At 41.4% G+C, this 20612-nt stretch overlaps 1 protein-coding gene across 1 annotated transcript in view; it reads left to right on the top strand.

The window, feature by feature from the left end:
- prcp (prolylcarboxypeptidase (angiotensinase C)) overlaps window positions 1-19163 on the top strand; it is a 42042-nt gene extending 22879 nt beyond the window's left edge. Inside the window, exons 6-9 of the mRNA XM_034168459.1 lie at window positions 4643-4815; window positions 15907-16074; window positions 16185-16372; window positions 18427-19163. Of these exons, the coding sequence (XP_034024350.1) occupies window positions 4643-4815; window positions 15907-16074; window positions 16185-16372; window positions 18427-18655 (758 nt within the window). The 3' untranslated portion in view covers window positions 18656-19163. The remainder of the gene's footprint in view (window positions 1-4642; window positions 4816-15906; window positions 16075-16184; window positions 16373-18426) is intronic.
- Window positions 19164-20612: the final 1449 nt, after the last annotated feature.

Here is a 20612-nt window from a genome sequence, read left to right on the forward strand (position 1 = left end):
TACAGTTCGGTGATGTTTTATATGTAGTGTTTCAGTCATTCTGTAGCCAGTCAGAATGTTTGCACAGCTTCAGCCAGAAACATGGTACCTGTCACTTTAGAAACACAGCAGAATAAACAGCGAACAGCTGAGAAACATGAAGGTGATGCTGCAGAGAACCAGCCACCAACTTCAATCAAACGTACAAAAAATAAATAAATACAAAATGATATTAAGTAAGAAGTCAGGATTATTCCAAATAGGAGTGTTATTTGAGGGTGATAAAACAGAGTTTGGAATCTTATTTAAAAAAAAAATGAAAGTATACAGTTGTATGTAAAAGTTTGGGCACTCCTGATTTCCATGATTTTCCTTTATAAATCATTGGTTGTTGGATCAGCAATTTCAGTTAATTATATCACTGCTGGGATTGGCTCCAGCACTCTGCAACCCTTAATTGGACTAAGCGGTTGAAGATGAGTGAGTGAGTGTATATCATATAGCAGACAAACACACTGATATTTGAGAAGTGAAATGAAGTTTCTAGTATTTACCGAAAGTGTACAATAATTATTGAAACAAAATTAGGCAGGTGCATAAATTTGGGCACCCCAACAGAAAAAAATACATTAATATTTAGTAGATCCTCCTTTTGCAGAAATAACAGCCTCTAAATGCTTCCTATAGCTTCCAATGGGAGTCTGGATTCTGGTTGATGGTATTTTGGACCATTCTTCTTTACAAAACATCTCAGGATTGTTGGTTTCTGAGCATGGACAGCCCACTTAAAGTCACACCATAGATTTTCAATAATATTCAGCGCTGGGGACTGAGATGGCCATTCAGAACGTTGTACTTGTTTCTCTGCATAAATGCCTTAGTAGATTTTGAGCAGTGTTTAGGGTCGTTGTCTTGTTGAAAGATCCAGCCCCGGCGTAACTTCAACTTTGTCACTGATTCATGAACATTGTTCTCAAGAATCTGCTGATATTGACTGGAATCCATGTGACCCTCAACTTTAACAAGATTCCCAGGACCTGCACTGGCCACACAGTCCCACAGCATGATGGAACCACCTCCAAATTTTACTGTAGGTAGCAAGTGTTTTTCTTGGAATGCTGTGTTCTTTTTCCGCCCCTTGTTATGTTCAAATAACTCAATTTGAGTCTCATCAGCCCACAACACCTTATTCCAAAATGAAACTGGCTTGTCCAAATGTGCTTTAGCATACCTCAAGCGACTCTGTTTGTGGCGTGTACGCAGAAAAGGCTTCTTCTGCATTGCAGAATCATACAGCATCTCTTTGTGCAAAGTGCACTGTGTAGTTGAACGATGCACAGAGACACTATCTGCAGCAAGTTCATGTTGTAGGTCTTTGGAGCAGGTTTGTGGGTTGACTATGACTGTTCTCACCAACCTTTGCTACAGCTTATCTGAGATTTTTCTTGGCCTGCCACTTCTGGCCTTAACTAGTACTGTGGCTGCGGTCTTCCATTTTCTCACTATGTTCCTCACAGTGGAAGTTGACAGCTGAAATCTTTGAGATAGCTTTTTGTATCCTTCCCCTAAACCATGATATTGAACAGTCTTTGTTTTCAGGTCATTTGAGAGTTGTTTAGAGGCTCTCATGTTGCCACTCATTAGAAGAGATGCAAAGAGGGGAATCATTTGCAAATGGCCACCTTAAATACCCTTTCTCATGATTGGATTCACCTGTGTAAGGAGGTCAAGAGTCAGTGAACTTACCAAACCAATTTTGTGTTCCAATAATTAGTGCTAAATGTATTCAAATCAATAAAATGACATGGGTGCCCAAATTTATACACCTGCCTAATTTTGTTTGTAAATGGGCAGCACGGTGGCTTAGTGGTATCACTGTTGCCTCACACCTAGAAGGTCATGGGTTCAATTCCTGCCTGTGGCCTTTCTGTGTGGAGTTTGTATGTTCTCCCTGTGTTTGCGTGGGTTTCCTCCGGGTTCTCCGGTTTCCTCCCACATCCAAAGACATGCAAGTTAGGTGGATTGGAATCTTTAAATTGTCTGTAGGTGTCTGTGGGTGTGCATGTGTTTGTTTGTCTGTTTGTGGCCCTGTGACAGACTGGCGTCCTGTCCTGGGAGTACCCCGCCTCACACTCTGACTGCTGGGATAGGCTCCGGCCCCCCCGCGACCGTTGATTGGACTAAGCGGTTGAAGATGAGTGTGTGTGTGTGTGTGTGTGTGTGTGTGTGTGTGTGTGTGTGTGTGTGTGTGTGTGTGTGTGTGTGTGTGTGTGTGTGTGTGTGTGTGTGTGTGTGAGTAATTATTGTACACTTTTGGTAAATACTAGAAACTTCATTTTACTTCTCAAATATCATGGCGTTTGTCTGCTATATGATATATTTAACTGAAATTTCTGATCCAAACAACCAATGATTTATAAAGGAAAATCATGAAAATTATCAGGGGTGCCCAAACTTTTGCATACAACTGTATTTTATTGGCTTACACGATGAGAGGAGTATTTCTTAATTTTTTTTTTAGGGCTAAAAGCCCAGAAGCTAAATTCTGCTGTTTTTGTTTGTTTATTCTTTTATATTTGTTGAATTATAATATAATGCAATGCTAAAATACCCTTGGCCATCACAGCATAAAAATAGGAAACAGAATGTGACCCTTTGACCTCTTAAAATAGGTCAAGCTTAGCCATCTTTCATCTTGTCCAAGATCTGTGTTCCAAGAATGTTCCCTGTGAATTTGAAGACCCTGGCAGTAATAGAACTGGACTTATGCTGACCACAGACAGATGCAAGGTCTTCACAATACCTGATGGCCATATTTTGGTCTCAGGTAAAAATTACAATTCAGACAATGCTTGCAACTCATGTGTCCAGAATGCAGAAGTCTTTACTTTAAGTCTAGTTTTTTGTAGGTCGGAGGTCACATCGAATATCAGTCACTAATATTTAGACATCTTTGCATCTATTAGGATCTTGTTAAAGCTCAAGGTCATACTGCTGTTTTCAGCTTGATTCTGTGTGGGTCAGAGGTCACCAGGAACACAATTACAATGGTTTCACTCTTGTTTAAACATGTTAGCATAAATTAGGATGCCTATTGCATGAATTTGATCTCCTCATTGGCATGCAATCCTGCGTGCCAATGAGTAAATTCTTCTTAAACTGTTGTAAACTGTGCGCGGCTGAGTGCCAGTGCACAAAGAAGTTTTTGAAATGTTCAAAATTTCTGGCACGCATAAATTTCGTGCCACTTGCGTGAAGTAGTTGTGAACATTGCGCATCCTATTCGAAAACACTGCATGTCACTGCGTGCCATTGTACGCATCTGAATCTGAAATTAGATTACCGTATTTTCCGGACTATAAGTCGCACCGGAGTATAAGTCGCACCAGCCACTTTATCCATTATAAAGAAAAACAAACCATAAATAAGTCGCACCGGAGTATAAGTCGCACCAGCCACTTTATCCATTATAAAGAAAAATAAACCATAAATAAGGTCCACTGGACTATAAGTCCCATGGACATACAGGTATGTTAACATGAAAAGTTCAGATGATAATATTGTGACGGCTACCGTTTTCGGATGCATATTTCACCAGTCGCAACTTGTAATCTGCAGAGTATGATTTTCTTTTTGGTGGCATTTTTTCGGGCCTTCTCCGTTGTCTTGTTATGTTATCAGTAACGTTAAAATTTTTATTTTTCTATGGTAGTCAGAAGTCGCAGGAACAGTCACACAAGCCTCGAGTGCCCTCTCGTGAGCTGCATTTTACCTACGGATATGTTTGTATTTTGCGGACCACATTGCGAGCCGAACCATGCAGCACCTACCTGCGCAGCTCATGACCACCCAGCGGTGTCGATCCAGCTCCTTCCAAGTGCAGACGCTAATCCTCCGCCGTCGCTCAGTGCTCCCATGCAGCTCTCAGCGTCAACTCTGCTCACACTGATATCCAAGGGTTGAAGCTGTTTTGTTAGCCGTCCCGGAATAAACACCATGTTCGTCTGCTTCAAACGCCTTTCACAATCATCGACGCCAGCTCCTTCCAAGTGCACACGCTAATCCTCCGCCGTCGCTCACCCAATGCTCCCACGCAGCTCTCAGCGTCAACTTAAACACTCTGCTCACATTGATATCCAAGGGTTGAAGCTGTTCTGTTCGCCATGCCGGAATAACAGCAAGCACCGTGTTCGTCAGCTTCACACGCTGTGGGTGAGGTGAGGAATACGCATCCAAAGTTCTGTTGTCTGATTGGTTATCGCGACCAGCGTGAACTATAGGATGGCCGTCATACTACAGTGCCCATGATGCATTGCATTTCCTTTTCCGGTGGCCATTTTAAAACATAGATCGACTCTGTCACGTAAAATTGTTTTGTTACAGTAAATTAATTGAGATCCTACTGGTATATTTTTCATTTATAAGTCGCACCGGAGTATAGGTCGCACCCCCGGCCAAAACATGTAAAAAAGTGTGACTTATAGTCTGGAAAATACGGTATGAAGAGATGGTACATCTATAGTGATCATACCTTTACAGATACCTTATCTTTGTAGTAAATTTTAAGTAAATCTGTCTGGGTAGGCAGTTATAGTACAGGCCACCACACTTGCAGAATTTAATACCATTTTGAAATTTAATCATTTTCTTCTGTTTTGACAAGTGGCTGGTCTTCAGTGGCTGACAGAACAATTCAGCTTGTGCACACCTCTTAAAGGCAAGAATGCTGTTGGCAAGTTCAAAAACTGGCTTCAGGAGACATGGGTGAACCTGGCCATGGTGGACTACCCCTATGAAGCAAGCTTTCTGCAACCCCTTCCTCAGTGGCCAATCAAGGTACACTTGTACACAGATAGAACATTCACTCAATAACACTCAAAGCTGTACTGAAAAATTAGATTAGATTGAGCTTTATTATTCCCTTGGGAAGACTCCCTCTGGGAAATTGAGGTTCCAGCAGCATTGTGTAGCAGCACACAGGGTAAGTATCAATATGAATACCAGAGATACTATCTTACTGGCTACAGCTGTTCCTCTCCTTCCCGGCCTCTGTCTTCCTGTTACTCCTCCTCCCCTGAGTGAGGAGTTGTACAGTCTGATGGCCTGAGGGACAACAGAGTTTTTCAGTCTGTTGGTCCTGTACTTGGGAAGGAGCAGTCTGTGGCTGAAGAGGCTCCTCTGGTTGCTGATGACGGTGTGCAGAGGGTGACTGGCATCGTCCATAATAAACACGGTCGTGCTTGTTTACTCATATGCACTTGGCAGGATTAAACAAAAACATTTTTTTTTTCTTCATTGAAACTTTAAAGTTATCTGTCTTTGGTTAAGCACCTATTTTGCTCTGACAGCTTGTCCTTAATTGAAATGGATGTGATTTAGCCGATCGTGTGTTACAAGTGTTTATTGTGGTCTTCCCAGCCTTTGTTTGCAGCAGCTGTCAATTAACTTCATTAATATTCATCAGGATCTAGCGTCCTTTCGATTTTACGTATTCTTTAGATGAGCAGCTACAAGTAAGCCACCGTTTCTTTTCTTGTGTGGTACCAATAGTCCTTTCAGTCGCACGCTCTGTCAGATCTCTGAGGATGGTGACAGAGAGAGGACGTTTGTCTGGCATGGCTCATGTGGCCACTAAACAAAAGGCTCAGCACCTCTTATTTCAGTGGCTTTATAACAAATGCCACGATGCACGTCCCACCATCGACATAAGTAACCGGTCAACATTGTTAAATATGTAATATAGATGATGCTAAAACTTGTAATCTCTTTTCAACATCAAAATATGTCATGAAGGCATTAAGAGTCTTTTGCTGTATAGCATCTGCTTTGCACAGACAGACTGACTTGGGAGCAGTGTATTCTACCAGTCACCTTGGCGTGTCACGTGCACAAACCAAGCACAGCTATTGACCCTCTACAACACCCCCTCTGGGCCCCACACAGCAACCACACATCAACAATTCAGTGCAGCCATGCATTTTTGTTTATTTGCCATAATTAGTTCTTTGGGCACAGTGTTGATACAGCTGCAACACGTTCGGAGAAATGAACACTCAATGGACATTTGGAGTTGTTTTGGCTCTGCTTCTTCTAATGCATGCGACCCCTATGGATGGTTTAAGCGGTTTAGGCAGTGGGTGCAAAGAGGAGCATTTTTAATGACAAAGCTAATGTGATTATCGGAGTGAGTGTGAGAACGGAGTATTGAGGGCTTAGAGGAGGGAAATCTGTTGGCAGAGATGAATGTATAAACCTAATCCTATCTGAAAAGTAAGGGGGAGACGCTTTGGAACAATTGCAGTTCTTTTTCACGGCATAAATCTTTAGTTGGACATGTCTGTGGCCCTCCTCATCCATCGACCACCAACTCCTCCCCAGGGTGCAGACAAAAGCCTTAGTAACAGACTCCACCGGAGCACAGCTCCCCTCCATCCTCCACACAAGAAAGCTCAGTTTCAGTGCTTCACAAAGAGAGCAGAACAACAGCCAACTCTGCCACTGCAACCATAACAACACACGAAATTGAAACACAAGCTGAAACTCAAATATTTATCAGCACCCGCTGTTAATTCTGACAAATCAACCACCGCCAACTAAAATGGCAGTACACAGAGTTAAGGGCTTCAAATTTGAAGGCATTACATCATTGGGTTTGAGCACTTAGACGTATTTGTCTTCTCGTGCCAAGATTAGAGCAATAAATTCAAGTTAGGCAGAGTTTCATTCCAGGGAATTTCATATGCAAATCAGGCGCCACTAGTTTTTATGTGGAACAGCACTTAATGGCTCACAAGAGAGCGAGTCTTACAAACAGCTCAGATGTGAGGGAATGGGACATTTTTAGAGTCAAATTTTTCATTTTTATGTCATTAAAAGCAAACTATGCTACGTGATATGATGCATTAATGTGCCTGCATTTCTTTTTAAGTTGTTGCTTCAATAATTAGCATTTTATCAATCACTTTATGTGTTTTACTTGATACTTGGGAGTCATTGTCTGACAAATGGACCTCAAAAGAAGAAATTCAAATAGATAGATATATAGATATATAGATAAAAAAGAAAGGAAAAATGGACAGATTGGAGGAGAGGCATCAATGAGCTTCTAATGTAGATAAGCAACCTGGACACATTTTCACTTGAAGCCCCTTTCACACTTCTGCATTGTGCTTCGTATCTGTTATGCAGGAATGGCTGCGTATGTTGCACGCGCATGGGGAACTTTGGCCTGCCTCTTCTTCTTCTGTGGTTTTAAAGCTTCACTGGCAGCAAAGTTCAGCAGAGTCCAGTGGAATAAATAAAATCTAGCCATGCAGGTATGCACTGATTAAAAAATAAAACCTAAAAGGATTTTTCGCCGGACTGGCGTAGAGTAGCGTACACTTGCAGAGGCATGGTCTACAGTAGCGCAGTATTGTGTAGATTTGCATACAATAGTGGAGTGTTGCATAGACTTCCATAGAGCACTGCATCCAGTGCTCTACGCCAAATGTCCACGAAAAAATTAAACATACTTAATTTATTGTGTCCATTTCATGGGCCCCTTTGCGTCCCTCAGCATACTGACACGTAGGACTGCATAAGCCCAGCGTAGTTGGTACACCACATTACTCAATTCTACGTTGGCCCGAGGTGAAAGAGGCTTTAATTTTACACTTCATTGTTAATACCAGAGATGGTGATATTGATTGAGAAATGAAGTGGATATTGGAAACATGTCTGACATAATAAGTCTAATACTGCAGTTGTGGATTTTATTATACAGACAAGCTAGCGGGTAATCTAAGCTTTCTTAGAAACCTTTTGTTTCCACATTCCATGGGAGTAACTCTGCTGCTGCAGCTTCCATTGGTAGATGGCACATGTTGTGAAGGAGATGGAGGAACGTTTCGTGGATCCTCATCCCTGAAAAAGAAAGAACCAATGGAGAAACCAAGGGTTAGTGTCAAGGGGTCGTCCACTGCACAGCAGCTCATATGGGTGAACTTTCTCTCAGTAAGGATGATCATCCTCCATTGCTGTTGATGGAGCTTGAAAAGCTTGGCAGCGCTCTTTAAGGTCCTGAGACCTGGACATGGCCTGATCTCTGGGCGAATAGCTCTACTTTTGGTCTGCTTACTCCAGTGGTCCAACATACCCAGGGAGTGTCAGTGGCTGTGACAGATTGGCTCCTTTCAACGCTGTCACATATCACTCCTGTTGTCTGTAGGCAATATGAGCATCATCCAGAAGAGTCTTAGTGCATAGCTTGGTGGAAATTCCAGGCAGTGTAAGGAGCTGAGAAAGAGGCCTGGCATGTCACTAAGGGTGCCAATGAAGCATTTATTACAGGAATCTGTGAGCAGATGGTGCAGTACCTGTGATCTAAGTACCCTTAGTTTGCTTACAGAATAATCTAAGCACTGTTTCCCTCCAAACCAACACGTCTTCCCATTGTAGTCATGGCAAGTGATAGCATGGTGCTGACAGATGATTGTGCTGTTCTGTCCACTTTGGCCAGCTACGTTGAGTAGTTGTATAAAGATGTTCCTCCTCTCAGAATGCTTACATCTCCATTGCCAGGGTTCCAGCCCCTGAGCCACCACTCAGCTATAAATCACTAAGTCTTGGTGAGATTGCAAAGGTGGTGAAATAGCTGAGGATGTGATGGTTTCCATGCTATTGTGTCTGAACATCTTCAAGCAGGCATAGATGCTGTTCTCCTGGGACTGTAAGCAATCACTGCTTCTATTTAAGAGGTACAGTGAGGCAAATACACATTTGATCCACTGTCAGTTTTTGTAGGTTTTCCCACCTTCAAAGAATGGAGAGGTCTGTAACTTTTTACAGTAGGTACACACTAGACAGAATCTAAAAAAAAGAAAAAAAATCAGAAAATCAGATTGTATGATTTTTAAATAATTAATTAGCATTTTATTGCATGAAATTCATATTTGATCACCTATCAACCAGCAAGAATTCTGGCTCACACAGACCTGTTAATTTTTCTTTAAGAAGCCCTCCTCTTCTGCACTCTTTACCTGTATTAATTGCACCTGTTTGAACTTGTTACCTGTATAAGAGACACCTGTTCACACACTCAGTCAATCACACTCCAATCTATCAACCATGGCCAAGACCAAAGGGCGGTCTGCGGACACCAAGGACAAAATTGTAGACCTGCACAAGGTTGGGATGGGCTACAGGACAACAGGCAAGCAGCTTGGTCAGAAGGTTGTTGCCTTCTCACCAAGCTGCTTGCCTGTTGTCTGTTGGCATAATTATTAGAAAATGGAAGAAACGCAAGATGACTATCAATCTTCCTCAGTCTGGGGCTCCATGCAAGCTCTCACCTCGTGGGGTAAGGAAGATTCTGAGAACTACAGCCCAGAACTACACGGGAGGACCTGATCAATGACCTGAAGAGAGGTGGGACCACAGTCACAAAGATTACATTAGTAACACATGATGCTGTCATTGTTTAAAATTCTGCAGGACACACATGGTCCCCCTGCTCAAGCCAGCACATGTCCAGGCCCATTTGAAGTTCACCAGTGACCATCTGGATGATCCAGAGGAGGCATGAGAGGAGGCCATGTGATCAGATGAAACCAAACTAGCGCTTTTTGGTATCAACTCCACTCGCCATGTTTGGAGGATGAGAACAACTCCAAGAAAACCATCCCAACCGTGAAGCATGGGGGTGCTTTCTGCAAACGGGACAGGACGACTGAACCGTATTGAAGGAAAGATGGATGGGGTCATGTATCGTGAGATTTTGGCAAACAACCTTCTTCCCTCAGTAAGAGCATTGAAGGTGGGTCATGGCTGGGTCTTCCAGCATGACAATGACTCGAAATACACAGCCAGGGCAACTAAGGAGTGGCGCCATAAGAAGCATTTCAAGGTCCTGGAGCGGCCTAGCCAGTCTCCAGACATGAACTCAATAGAAAATCTTTGGAGGGAGCTTAAAGTCGAAACCTGAAAGATCTGGAGATGATCTGTATGGAGGAGTGGACCAAAATCCCTGCTGCACTGTGGCAAAACCTGGTCAAGAACTACAGGAAATGCTGCTGAGTGACCAAAAGAGTCTGGCTTCATGCCGAAGAAGTCACCTATCTGTCCAGGGTTCTAGCTAGGAACATTTTAGTGCCAGATAAATTATGTGATTGCGAAGCGTAGCTGTTGCGGCTCATGGCTGGGGGTCCAGGAGCCCCCGGTGGGGTCCGGGTGCAATGCCCCTGCTTGGGGTTGAAGGGGCGGAGCCCCCTCCCCCCGAAGCCATAGGGTTTATGTCATTGGCTATAGGTAAATATCATTGGCAAACCCTATTTTAACTAATTTTGAGTGGTTTTAGATGCATTGAAAGCAAGAATAATAGACAAAAAAATGACATTTATGTTGTAATGTCAAAGTTCTTTTTTGCATGTTTCTTTCAAAGTCAAGTTAATAAAATAAATTACAGTTACTACATGAAATTAAAGTGTGCTTTGTTATTGAGTGTAGTTTGTTCTATAAAACGTGCCTGTTTTCCACTTGGGACAAAGTAAGATGCATGCTTCTGTGTCTTTTTAGTCTTAGCTGCTGCATTAGTGTGGAAATGTGATGCCACGTCAGATGATGGTGATTAACACGACTGACTGTAGATCCCCACACATCTCCTCATTCTCCTCCTCTCTTCTTTTCTGTTTTGCATTTCCCCACCAAAGTAGTCCTCAAGTGTCGTTGTGCCATGATAAAGAACCCACCGCAGAGTTTAAAATGCATATCAACAAACAAACAAAAGTCCATCGTTATTGCTCCCGTGCATGAGTGAACATAGACAATAATTGTCAAAACGTGCTTTCTTGTAGTTTAACCTTTCAGAAAATCATTATATAAGCTTACAGGTGTCACTTTGGGGAAAGCTAGAGGCTATGATATCCCATAATTTCACGTCCGGGACTCGTAGCACTGGTAGATGTTCTCAACACTTTCTGATGAGATGGAGATTCATCATGTGATGGCCACGAATGCGTAAGAGATCAGTTTTTAGGGGAATCCCACAAGGGATTCAATTCATTTTCCGGAAAATCTGTGCCACGTGGCACAGCCAATTTGAACCTGAGAACCAGGCTGAAATTTGCAGTACTGGGCGGTACTGTGGCTAGAACCCTGCATCTGCCATATCCTAGCTCATTCCTTTGGTGTGTTCCTGCATGCAGGGCCTCAGTCTTGAGGACCTCTGCAACTGGAAAGGTCAGAGAGGACATCCACATATCACCTGGCTGCAGCAGATTTTTAGGAGGTGCAGCCGAACTGATTATCTCCTTGGGTAATTGCCAAATATGTGTAGTGTAGTGTGTCTGGTGTGGCAGCTGCAGCACATGCTCACAGATCTGACCTGGCCTGACAGTGTGAGTGGATAGCATGGTGCATCGTGGTTAGCTCTGTTACCTCACAGCCAATCAAAAACGTGCCAAAAACAATACAAAGATCTTTTTCTTTTGGGTTGCATTTTCAAATGGTCAATTGTGGATCAGGTGCAGTGGAAAATAGAAGTGTGGACAATAGCTTCTACTTCTTCACTGTTGTCCATTTGTTTTGTATCTAGCCAATGCAGAGAAAACAATTATGGATAATCAAACAACACACAGAGGATTTTTGAAGCATTTTATGTGCAGCCCCACCAATTCTCAACATTCTTATCTCTGCTGTACATCAACAGAGCAGACGGAGGAGCTTTGGTATTTTTTTTTAAATGTCAAGAAACCTGAGATGGATTTCAGAACACAAGGAGCCCACTTCATTCTTTTATGTTATACTACTGTGTTGCCTGTGGGGATCCACGGGCTCTAGATTGGGTAGTGTTTATAAAATAGGTAGCTGACATTTTTCAAGGGTGGTAATAACTTGTGCAAAATTTCTATAATGAGTTGGAATGGTGTGTGAGTCCAAAATATTTCTAGAACCTTAGACCTCAACATGTAATTTGTTTTTAATGATAATTTACTGTCTTAATGTATTTATTAATTGTTTAGGTTCTTCTTATCACATACACTATTCTTATTATCATCATTGTTATTAATTTACTTTTGTTTTCTGATTTGATTTTTAAATGGATCACAGTGGAAATAAGTGTTTTCACTTTCTTGTGCGATCCATGTGTTTTTAATGTATTTACAGTTATGTCCTTACATTGAAATTACTGAATAAACTCACACACGCACGCACTCACGCTTTTAATATAAAGATGATTTACCACCCCCTGCTGGAATGTTTTAGTAAAGTAATATAATCAGCAACGTTAGCTAGTATTTGTAGTTTTTTCCAAAATATTAATCCCATCAACATTCCATTTTCGCAGCGTTCATCCTTGACACAAAATACATAATTCGCACAGAGAGCTTTTTGTCTTTTCGGCATTCTGCTGCAAGCAAGTGCTCTATTTTTAGACATGCACAAACACACGGTGGTGGAAGACATCAAATGATACACAATCAATACAAATTTCACTCATGGTACCAGCAACATGACACTTAACTCACTCATGGTAATGCCAATGTGATACTTAACTAAACTGACTAAACCAATTGAACTACAAAAACACAATAAATCAATAACATTAACAACACTGAAACTAACATGAACCACAATAACAAAATTTAAAGCCCCAAAACTCCCATGGTGCATTGCAGCACAATGTCCATTGCTTACTGGTTAGCTAAAATCACCAATTTCTCAAAAAATATTTGTCCTATCAACTTTCCATTTTTGCAGCATTCATCCTTGAACCAAAATACATAGGCATACCAAACAGTAAATGTCAGCTCTCTTTGGTTTCTCCATGATCAAAGCCATACACACATATGCACACTGAGGCCACTTGACTTTTATAATATAGATTGTCCTTCCAAGAATGATAACATGCTGTGCTGAGCTTACAAGGTAAAAACCATACTTACACAACACCTGCAACACAGATCTGTTAATGTGAATAACCACGCAATCATATTATAATGTTGCACAAGATGATTGTGTATGATGACGTGTATCTGCATGAAAGTAAAAACAAAAAACTGCCTTAAGCACCACACAGCAGATTTTACTTTTCCTCTACACGTCCTAGAGAGCAGAGTGTTTCTCAAAGTGTGGATGGTGGCACCCTGGTTGGCATCAAAGATACTGCGCATGAGATGTGAGAAGCCATTAAAAATTAATAAATAAGCTATATAGAACTTTCAATTTTGTAATTAAGATGAATATGAATATTTTTAAAGGGTCATCAGAATTACAGGTCATAAAGCAAAGCCATGGGATTAAAATTGCATTTTCTTCTTCATTTATTTAGGGGTGGTGGCCAAGTGGTTAGTCCACTTGGTTTCTGTGTGGAAACCTCCCGGTTCAAACCCCACAACTGCCACATTTCATCATGTAATGTGGAGTTGCGTCATGAAGGTCATCCAACGTAAAAATTGTGCCAATTCAACATGCAGATCCAAGTCAGATTTGCTGTGGCGACCCCGAGTGCAAAAACAAGGGAGCAGCCGAAGGAGCTTACTATTCTTCATTTATGTGATCTAATTTAACATTCATTCATTTTATATACCCACTTATTCCAATTTGAGGTTAAGGAGGCAGCTGGAGCCTATCCCAGTGGTCATTGGGTGAAAGGCTCTGTACACCTTGGACAGGCCACAAGTCTACTACAGACAGACAAACACATTCACACCTATGGTCAATTTATAGTCTTTACTTTACTTTAGTTGACTTTGGAAGTGGGAGGAAGCCAGAGCACCTGGAAGGAACTCACACACATATTTCACAGGGCTCCAGACTGCCTCCAAATGGTCACATTTTGTGACCATTTTTTGAGACAGTGGAAGTATTTTTTTTACACCCACTCATGTACGCCAAGTATCTTATTGCAAAACCCTGAATATCTATCACCGTGTCCTTGCTGTTCCCACTCAATGATTGTGTCATGTTGATTTTGGAGATGAGAGCTTCTCCTGCATTTGGCCCTTGCTAGCTTGGATCTGTAGATCTAGTCTGATGTATGTCACAATGATTTAGTATGTAGGACTTTAGCCACAGAAAAAAATCATTTAGCATATTGTATTTTCATTCATTTCATTTATTCATGCATTTTCAGCCACTTATCTGGGTCCGGGTTGCGGTGGTAGCAGAGCAAGCAGCTCATCCCACACTTCCCTATTGTCATCCAAGTCCTGTAACTCTTCCCCGGGGATCCCAAGGCTTTCCGAAGCCAGCTGGGAAATATAATCTTTCCAGTGTGTCCTGGGTCTTCCCCAGGGCCTCCTCCCAGTTGGACATGCCAGGAAGACCTCCTTAGGGAGACGACTAGGGAGCATCCTCACCACATGCCCGAACCACTTCAACTGGCTCCTTTCAGTGCAAAGAAGTAGCGCCTTTACACCGAGTCTCTCCTGGATAGTTTGGCTTCTCACCTTCTCCAAGAGTGTAAGCCCAGATACCTGATGGAGGAGTCTAATTTCTGCTGCTTGTATCTGTGATCTTATCTTTCAGTCATTTCCCAAAGCTCATGGCCATAAATGAGGATAGGAGCATAAATCAACTGGTAAATTGAGAGCCTCGCCTTCTGGGTCAGCTCCTTCTTTACCATGATGGCCTAGTACAACGTCCATAAAATTTCAGATGCCACCCCAATGCATCTATTGATCTCTCGCTTCAATTTTGAGCAACTCGTGAACAAGACCCCAAGATACGTAAACTCCTCCACTTGGGGCAGTAACTCCCCACTAAACCAGAGAGGACAATCCACCATTTTCCAACAGTGGACCATGGTCTCAGATTTGGAGATGCCGATTCTCATCCCATTCGCTTCACACTCGGCCTCAAATCTGCTCAGTGTGTGTCCGAGGTCACTATCTGATAAAGCCAACAAAGCCACATCATCTGCAAAAAGCAGTGATGCAACTCGTAGGTCACCAAATTGGACACCCCGCAGTCCCTGACTGTGTCTTCAAATCCTGTCCATGAACATCACAAACATGATTGGTGACAAGGGGTTGCCCTGGTGGAGTCTAACTCCCACCGGAAACAGGTCTGTTGTAATGCCAAGAATGCGGACACAGGTCTGACTTGGGTCATATAGAGTCCAGATCGTACACTGCAGTTAATCCGGTACCCCATACTCTTGCAGCACCCCCCAGAGGATACCCAGAGGGACCTGGTCATATGCCTTTTCCAAGTGCACAAAACACATACTCTAGAAAATATGGTATGACCAAACAGTCTACATAAGTTGCACCTTATTATCTGTGTTATCAGCTCTTTAATTTAGGATTTTTGTGCATTGATGAAGTGTAATTTTTTATTATTTCCATTTATTCTTTTATTGTTAGCTTTTGTTTAATGCTTTGACAGGGGACAGCTTTTACCAACCACCATAAGACAGTTAAATACAAATCGATAGAAAAAAACTGTGCAATACAGAATGTAGGATATCGAATACACTGTAGCATCTGGTAGCAACTTTACCCGTGTAGCATATTCATATGTGGAATATCTGGGGCCTTTTTTATTTCTTGTATGTTGTGTTTGTACAGATACAGAGGACAGTTATTGACTTTTCCTTCTAACCCTATTTATCACTATCACGCACCTTTTATTCTGTGTTTTTAGGTATTCGTGCAGTGTATCGATATTTAGTTCTGTGACAGCAACTGAGATGTTTTTTTTTAATGAATGACTATTAAAAAATTAGTCTAAGCCTATGTCTGATATACTTGGGAAGGTCCTATATACTTGTATTACTAATAATGAATGTGATTTTTTTTGGGGGGGGGGGGGGGGTATTTAAATTGCACCAGAGTATAAGTCAAAGGGCCTCCCAAACCTGTAAAAAAATAGAACAAACAGACTGTGACTTTTGCTACAGCAAATACTTTATAAAATATTATCCTCTCTTTATCCATATTTTAGGTGGTGTGCAAGTATCTTGGTTTTGATTCCACTGTGTCTGACTACCAGCTGCTTCTCGGCGTCTCCCAGGCAGCAAAGGTCTACTACAACTACACCGGGACCACCTCCTGTCTCAATATATCTCAGACAGCAACCGGAAGCCTCGGCTTCATCGGCTGGGCTTTTCAGGTGTGTTGATACTGGGATTAATCTGATTTACTGAATAAATTGATGCTCAGACATGTCAATGGTTCTCATGTCCTTCCACGATGAACACACATTCAATCCCTTGTCCCCAGGCTTGCACAGAGATGGTGATGCCTGTGTGCACTGATGGCATCCAGGACATGTTTGAACCTGAAAAGTGGGACTTTCAGGCCTTTTCAGATGAATGTCATGCAGCATTTGGTGTCAGGCCTCGTGCTGACTGGGCTCGCACAGTCTATGGGGGAAAGGACATCACCTCTCATAGCAACATCATCTTCAGGTAAACACGGCTTGTGTGATGACAGCTGCAGGAAAAGGTTTGTTGTCTCCTCTGTGTTGGTGCAACATAATTACTGCAATTTCCATGTCAGTATACTCCAGCAGATGAAAAAAGGGGTTATTAAATAATCATGTTCTGTGTCGTTCTTAAAATGAACATTTGCAAGATCACGCTTATCAACCTTTTGCAGCCAAACGTGGTTTGGGTTTCAGATTAAATATCCTCAAAATCCTAAAATTCTGTGTGTATGTGTGCACAAATTCTCTTTATAAGTAAATTTCAACCTGAAACAACTTCATACAGGTATGTGACTTCTTTTTTCTTTCTTCCATATGCTTTGGAAAAAGTGCTTGCTTAGTGAATCTTTACATATTTATTGGAGATTGATGGTCAGTCAGCATTCAGTGCACATCCTTCCACTGAGCTGGCACTCACGAGATGTAGATTCCACATCAGTGTTATTGTTGGACCTAAATGTAGCCTCTGATACAGATGATCACTGTCTGTATTTTGTTGGAGAGAATACAAAATGATTTTGTCTGGTGAGGTCATCTCGTGGCTGTTTTATTCCTCACAGTATAGTTTTTACAATGACACTACATCGGAATTCTCCACTGTGAAGTAGCTCAAGATTTCGTTGCTAGTTTGTAGAGGGAGACATTTTCACGATTCATCACAGTGACTGTTAAAAATCTTGGCTTTTTTCATGCACATTAAAGAGGTGAAACAACCTATGTAATATTCACTTTCGGGGGGGCGTGAAAGATCACATTGGGTGCTTGAGGTTTTGTCTGCTCAGAGGTTATCAAAATGAAAAGTTCATATATTAAATAAAGTCACAATAACACACTTACTTGACAGGTAAAACTAATTACAAAGATAATTTTACTTTGGATGCACCCAAGAAAAAAAGGGGGAAAACCTATCGTATGAACATTTTTTACATTTCCATTTTTCATCATAAGAACATTAGTGACAAATAAAATACAAAAAATACAATCATCTTGGTCATAGTAAATTGTAACGATGGATAGTCTAAAACAAAGTTGAATTTAGAAACGGGCATTATGCAAAAGAATTCAATTTGCAATCTCTTGAGATGGGGTTCAAAGAAGTCAACCCAGTGAACCAACCCAATTGCAATGATTTTGAGAGCTGATTTTAAGGTTTTATTGTTCACTTACAAAATTCAGCACTCTCTTGTGGAGCTTCTTAAGTCTTATATATCATCTCGTGCCTTGTGGTCTCAGATTTCAAGTTTGTGCTCGAAAGGTAGCTAAATGTCACATCCTTTCCACTATGGAACTGTACAGCTGCGAATCACTCCTTTCTATTTTCCGTTTCTCTCCATGTTGGATTCTCTGCAGGATTTAATGAGGAAAGATGTTCATGTTTTGACAGAAGCTCCTTCAGACAATGTTTGTAAATGAATTCCCAATGAAATGTCTTGTTTGTTTACACGTTAGGAAAATCTTAGCTAATGTCAGCCTTTTGCTTACGTCGGCTCAACACGGTTAAACGTCAAGCTTTCTCCAGCTGCAATGAGGTTTCACAGTAAAAGTCACTGCATGTAACTGCCATTGCGTTTACATTAAAATGTTTTTATTGTGAAAGACATTCGGGAAGATAATTTAGCAGCCGTAGTGTTGTACATTTAACTTTACTTCCAAAACCAAACAGACACAGTTCTATAGTCATCTACAATTATAGACTTTTGATGATGTGTACCAGTGTTTATGCGAACCTGGTCAGGATGGGGTTCACTGAGGCCTTGGCTGAGGATAACCCCATCCGTTATCGATAGAAGGCATCGCTTGATTAGCTAGCGCTATGCTGCACGCGAGGTGTATTCGTTACGCATGCGCGGTCTACTCGGCTCCACCAGCGGTCAATTCGGCATGTGGTACAGCTCAGAAAGTGGCGAATGGGCCAATCAGAAGTTGGCAAAATCCCATATCATATAATAAAAGTGTTTGTAGCCTAAATGAAGATTCTAGTATTTTACATACATGTGTCAGGTTATGTCATCAGTCTTTGTGCTGTTTCTACTTCAGTAATGGAGGACTGGACCCTTGGTCAGCTGGTGGAGTGACATCCAACATAACCAGTTCTTTGGTGTACATTATGATCCCTGAGGGAGCCCACCACCTGGACCTGCGCTACAGTAATGACTACGACCCCCCATCAGTCCGCGCAGCCCGCGCTTTGGAGGTGAAGCACTTTAAGGAGTGGATCATTGAGGCTAAAAAAGCAGCACATATCGCACATACTCGTAGTGTCTAAATGCAGCAAAGCCATTAACTACCAGGGATATCTGTGATACCTCACATCATCTTTAATTTGTGTGATATAGTCTTTCATGTGGTGCTTTCAGTCATTTTATCAAAGTTTGTTCCTTTTTAAATCACTTTTATGATTTTTTTCTTGAAAGAATGACTTTTTAAACATTGTTCATTTTTATAATCAGATGTGATATTGTTAATTATTTAGCTATGTGCAGTGATGGGCAGTCACTTTATGGTATAATGGGACACTTGGCATGGATGAACTTCACTTTGTTTAAAAATGCAAAATAAGATTTCCAAAATGGCTCAGATTTACTGCTATACCAATCTAACAGTGTGAATTCCCTGAAACAGACCCAAAGTAATTCCACACAGTTGGGTCAAAGAGTGTTGCATAGGTAAAACCGATGTACTATTTAAAACAAACAAACAAAAACAACAAAAAAACATGGCTACAGTTTAAAGAAAAGCTAATTGATTTCAAAGAGTAGCTGCAAATAAAGAAATACTACGTTCTACATCAATTCAAGGAAACAGTGTTTTGAGAACAGGAAGACTGAGGTAGGGAGTTGTATAGGCCATGCTAGTACAATAATTACTCTAGGCTAGCTAACAGTTCAGGTAACGTAGCCACTTTATTTAGGAAGCTAATATGAATAGTTTTGCTCCATCACTCAGTTTGATACATAAACAGACATGTAATAAGATATGTATCACATATTACAACAAAAATAAAGAACAAGAACCATATAATTATCGTCCATTCCATTTGTCAAGTTCCATCAGAGAAAGAACAAGGAGCCCTGTCTTCTCCTTCTTTGTTCCACTTAGCCATTCAGTGAATGAGTTCACATCACTCTCCATTTTCCTGGTGGTGTTCCTGTTCTTGTGTCTCTCTATTAACTCACGAGTGTCCTTTTCACTAACTTTTTGATGTCTCACAACTTCAGTATGAGACTAAAGTTGTAGAATTCTCCATGCTCAGGAGGCTAAAACTCTCTCACCTTGATCATCATGATACCCTGTATCAGGATCCTGCACTTGTCACCAGGGTAACACAAAATGGGGGTGTGTCATTGGTGGGGCTGAGAAATGGGGGCTCCTGTTTGGATGAAAAGTGGGGCGATACAAAGCCTGGTATTTTCAATGTGTTTTTTGGTATCGCCCTGTTTTAAGATTTGTATCACCCTGATTTTATTGCCGCAGTTTCCAGGGCTGTAAAATTGATAGGAAAAGTGTGTGATTTATCAGCCCTATTTTTTTTGTATCTCATGAGGTCTGGTTTATGAGTATAGGGCAGATTTTTGTTGTAATATGTGATAAGTATTGGACTGAATTGCTCCATAATGTAACGTATCATCCCTGAATTGTATCATAGCACACTTGTCCAAATACACACTGGATCGTCTGATGCGAGAGACACCCCTACTTATTAGCCAGACTCCGTGCCTGGAGGACCACGATGCCACTCATCCTCCTCTGGCCTCTGCTTCTCCATCTTGGGTTGCTCTTGTAGGGGTTGTGGCCTCCCAAAAACATAACTCATAAGGTCACTGATGTGCACAGGCATTGTCACCACAGCAGTGTTTTGGCTGCATAGGGGGTGAAAGGTGGAAAATGAAAATGATTTCAGTCTGATGTACAAAGATCAAACAGAAAGGCCGAGGTGTTACCCCCCCGCCTAAAAGCATGATACAATTAATGGAATGACGTGGTGGCTCTATGATGCTTTGCTTTGAATTAATTCCAGTAGCTGTGTGGCAGTTAAAATCATCCGTTCAAAAAATAATTAAAATGAATTAATAATTATTTAAACTGTCACGTGTAGTGCTGCAGTACAATGAAGCCTTTGTGTTTTTGCCTCAGCTTTTCTTTTAAACCTCATACTAACTCATGTCGATGACATACACTCTATTGATTTTTGCAGAACAATCTATTTTTAAGAGCTTGAAGCC

The sequence above is a fragment of the Thalassophryne amazonica genome, chromosome 4, assembly GCF_902500255.1.
Source record: "Thalassophryne amazonica chromosome 4, fThaAma1.1, whole genome shotgun sequence".
NCBI lineage: Eukaryota > Metazoa > Chordata > Actinopteri > Batrachoidiformes > Batrachoididae > Thalassophryne > Thalassophryne amazonica.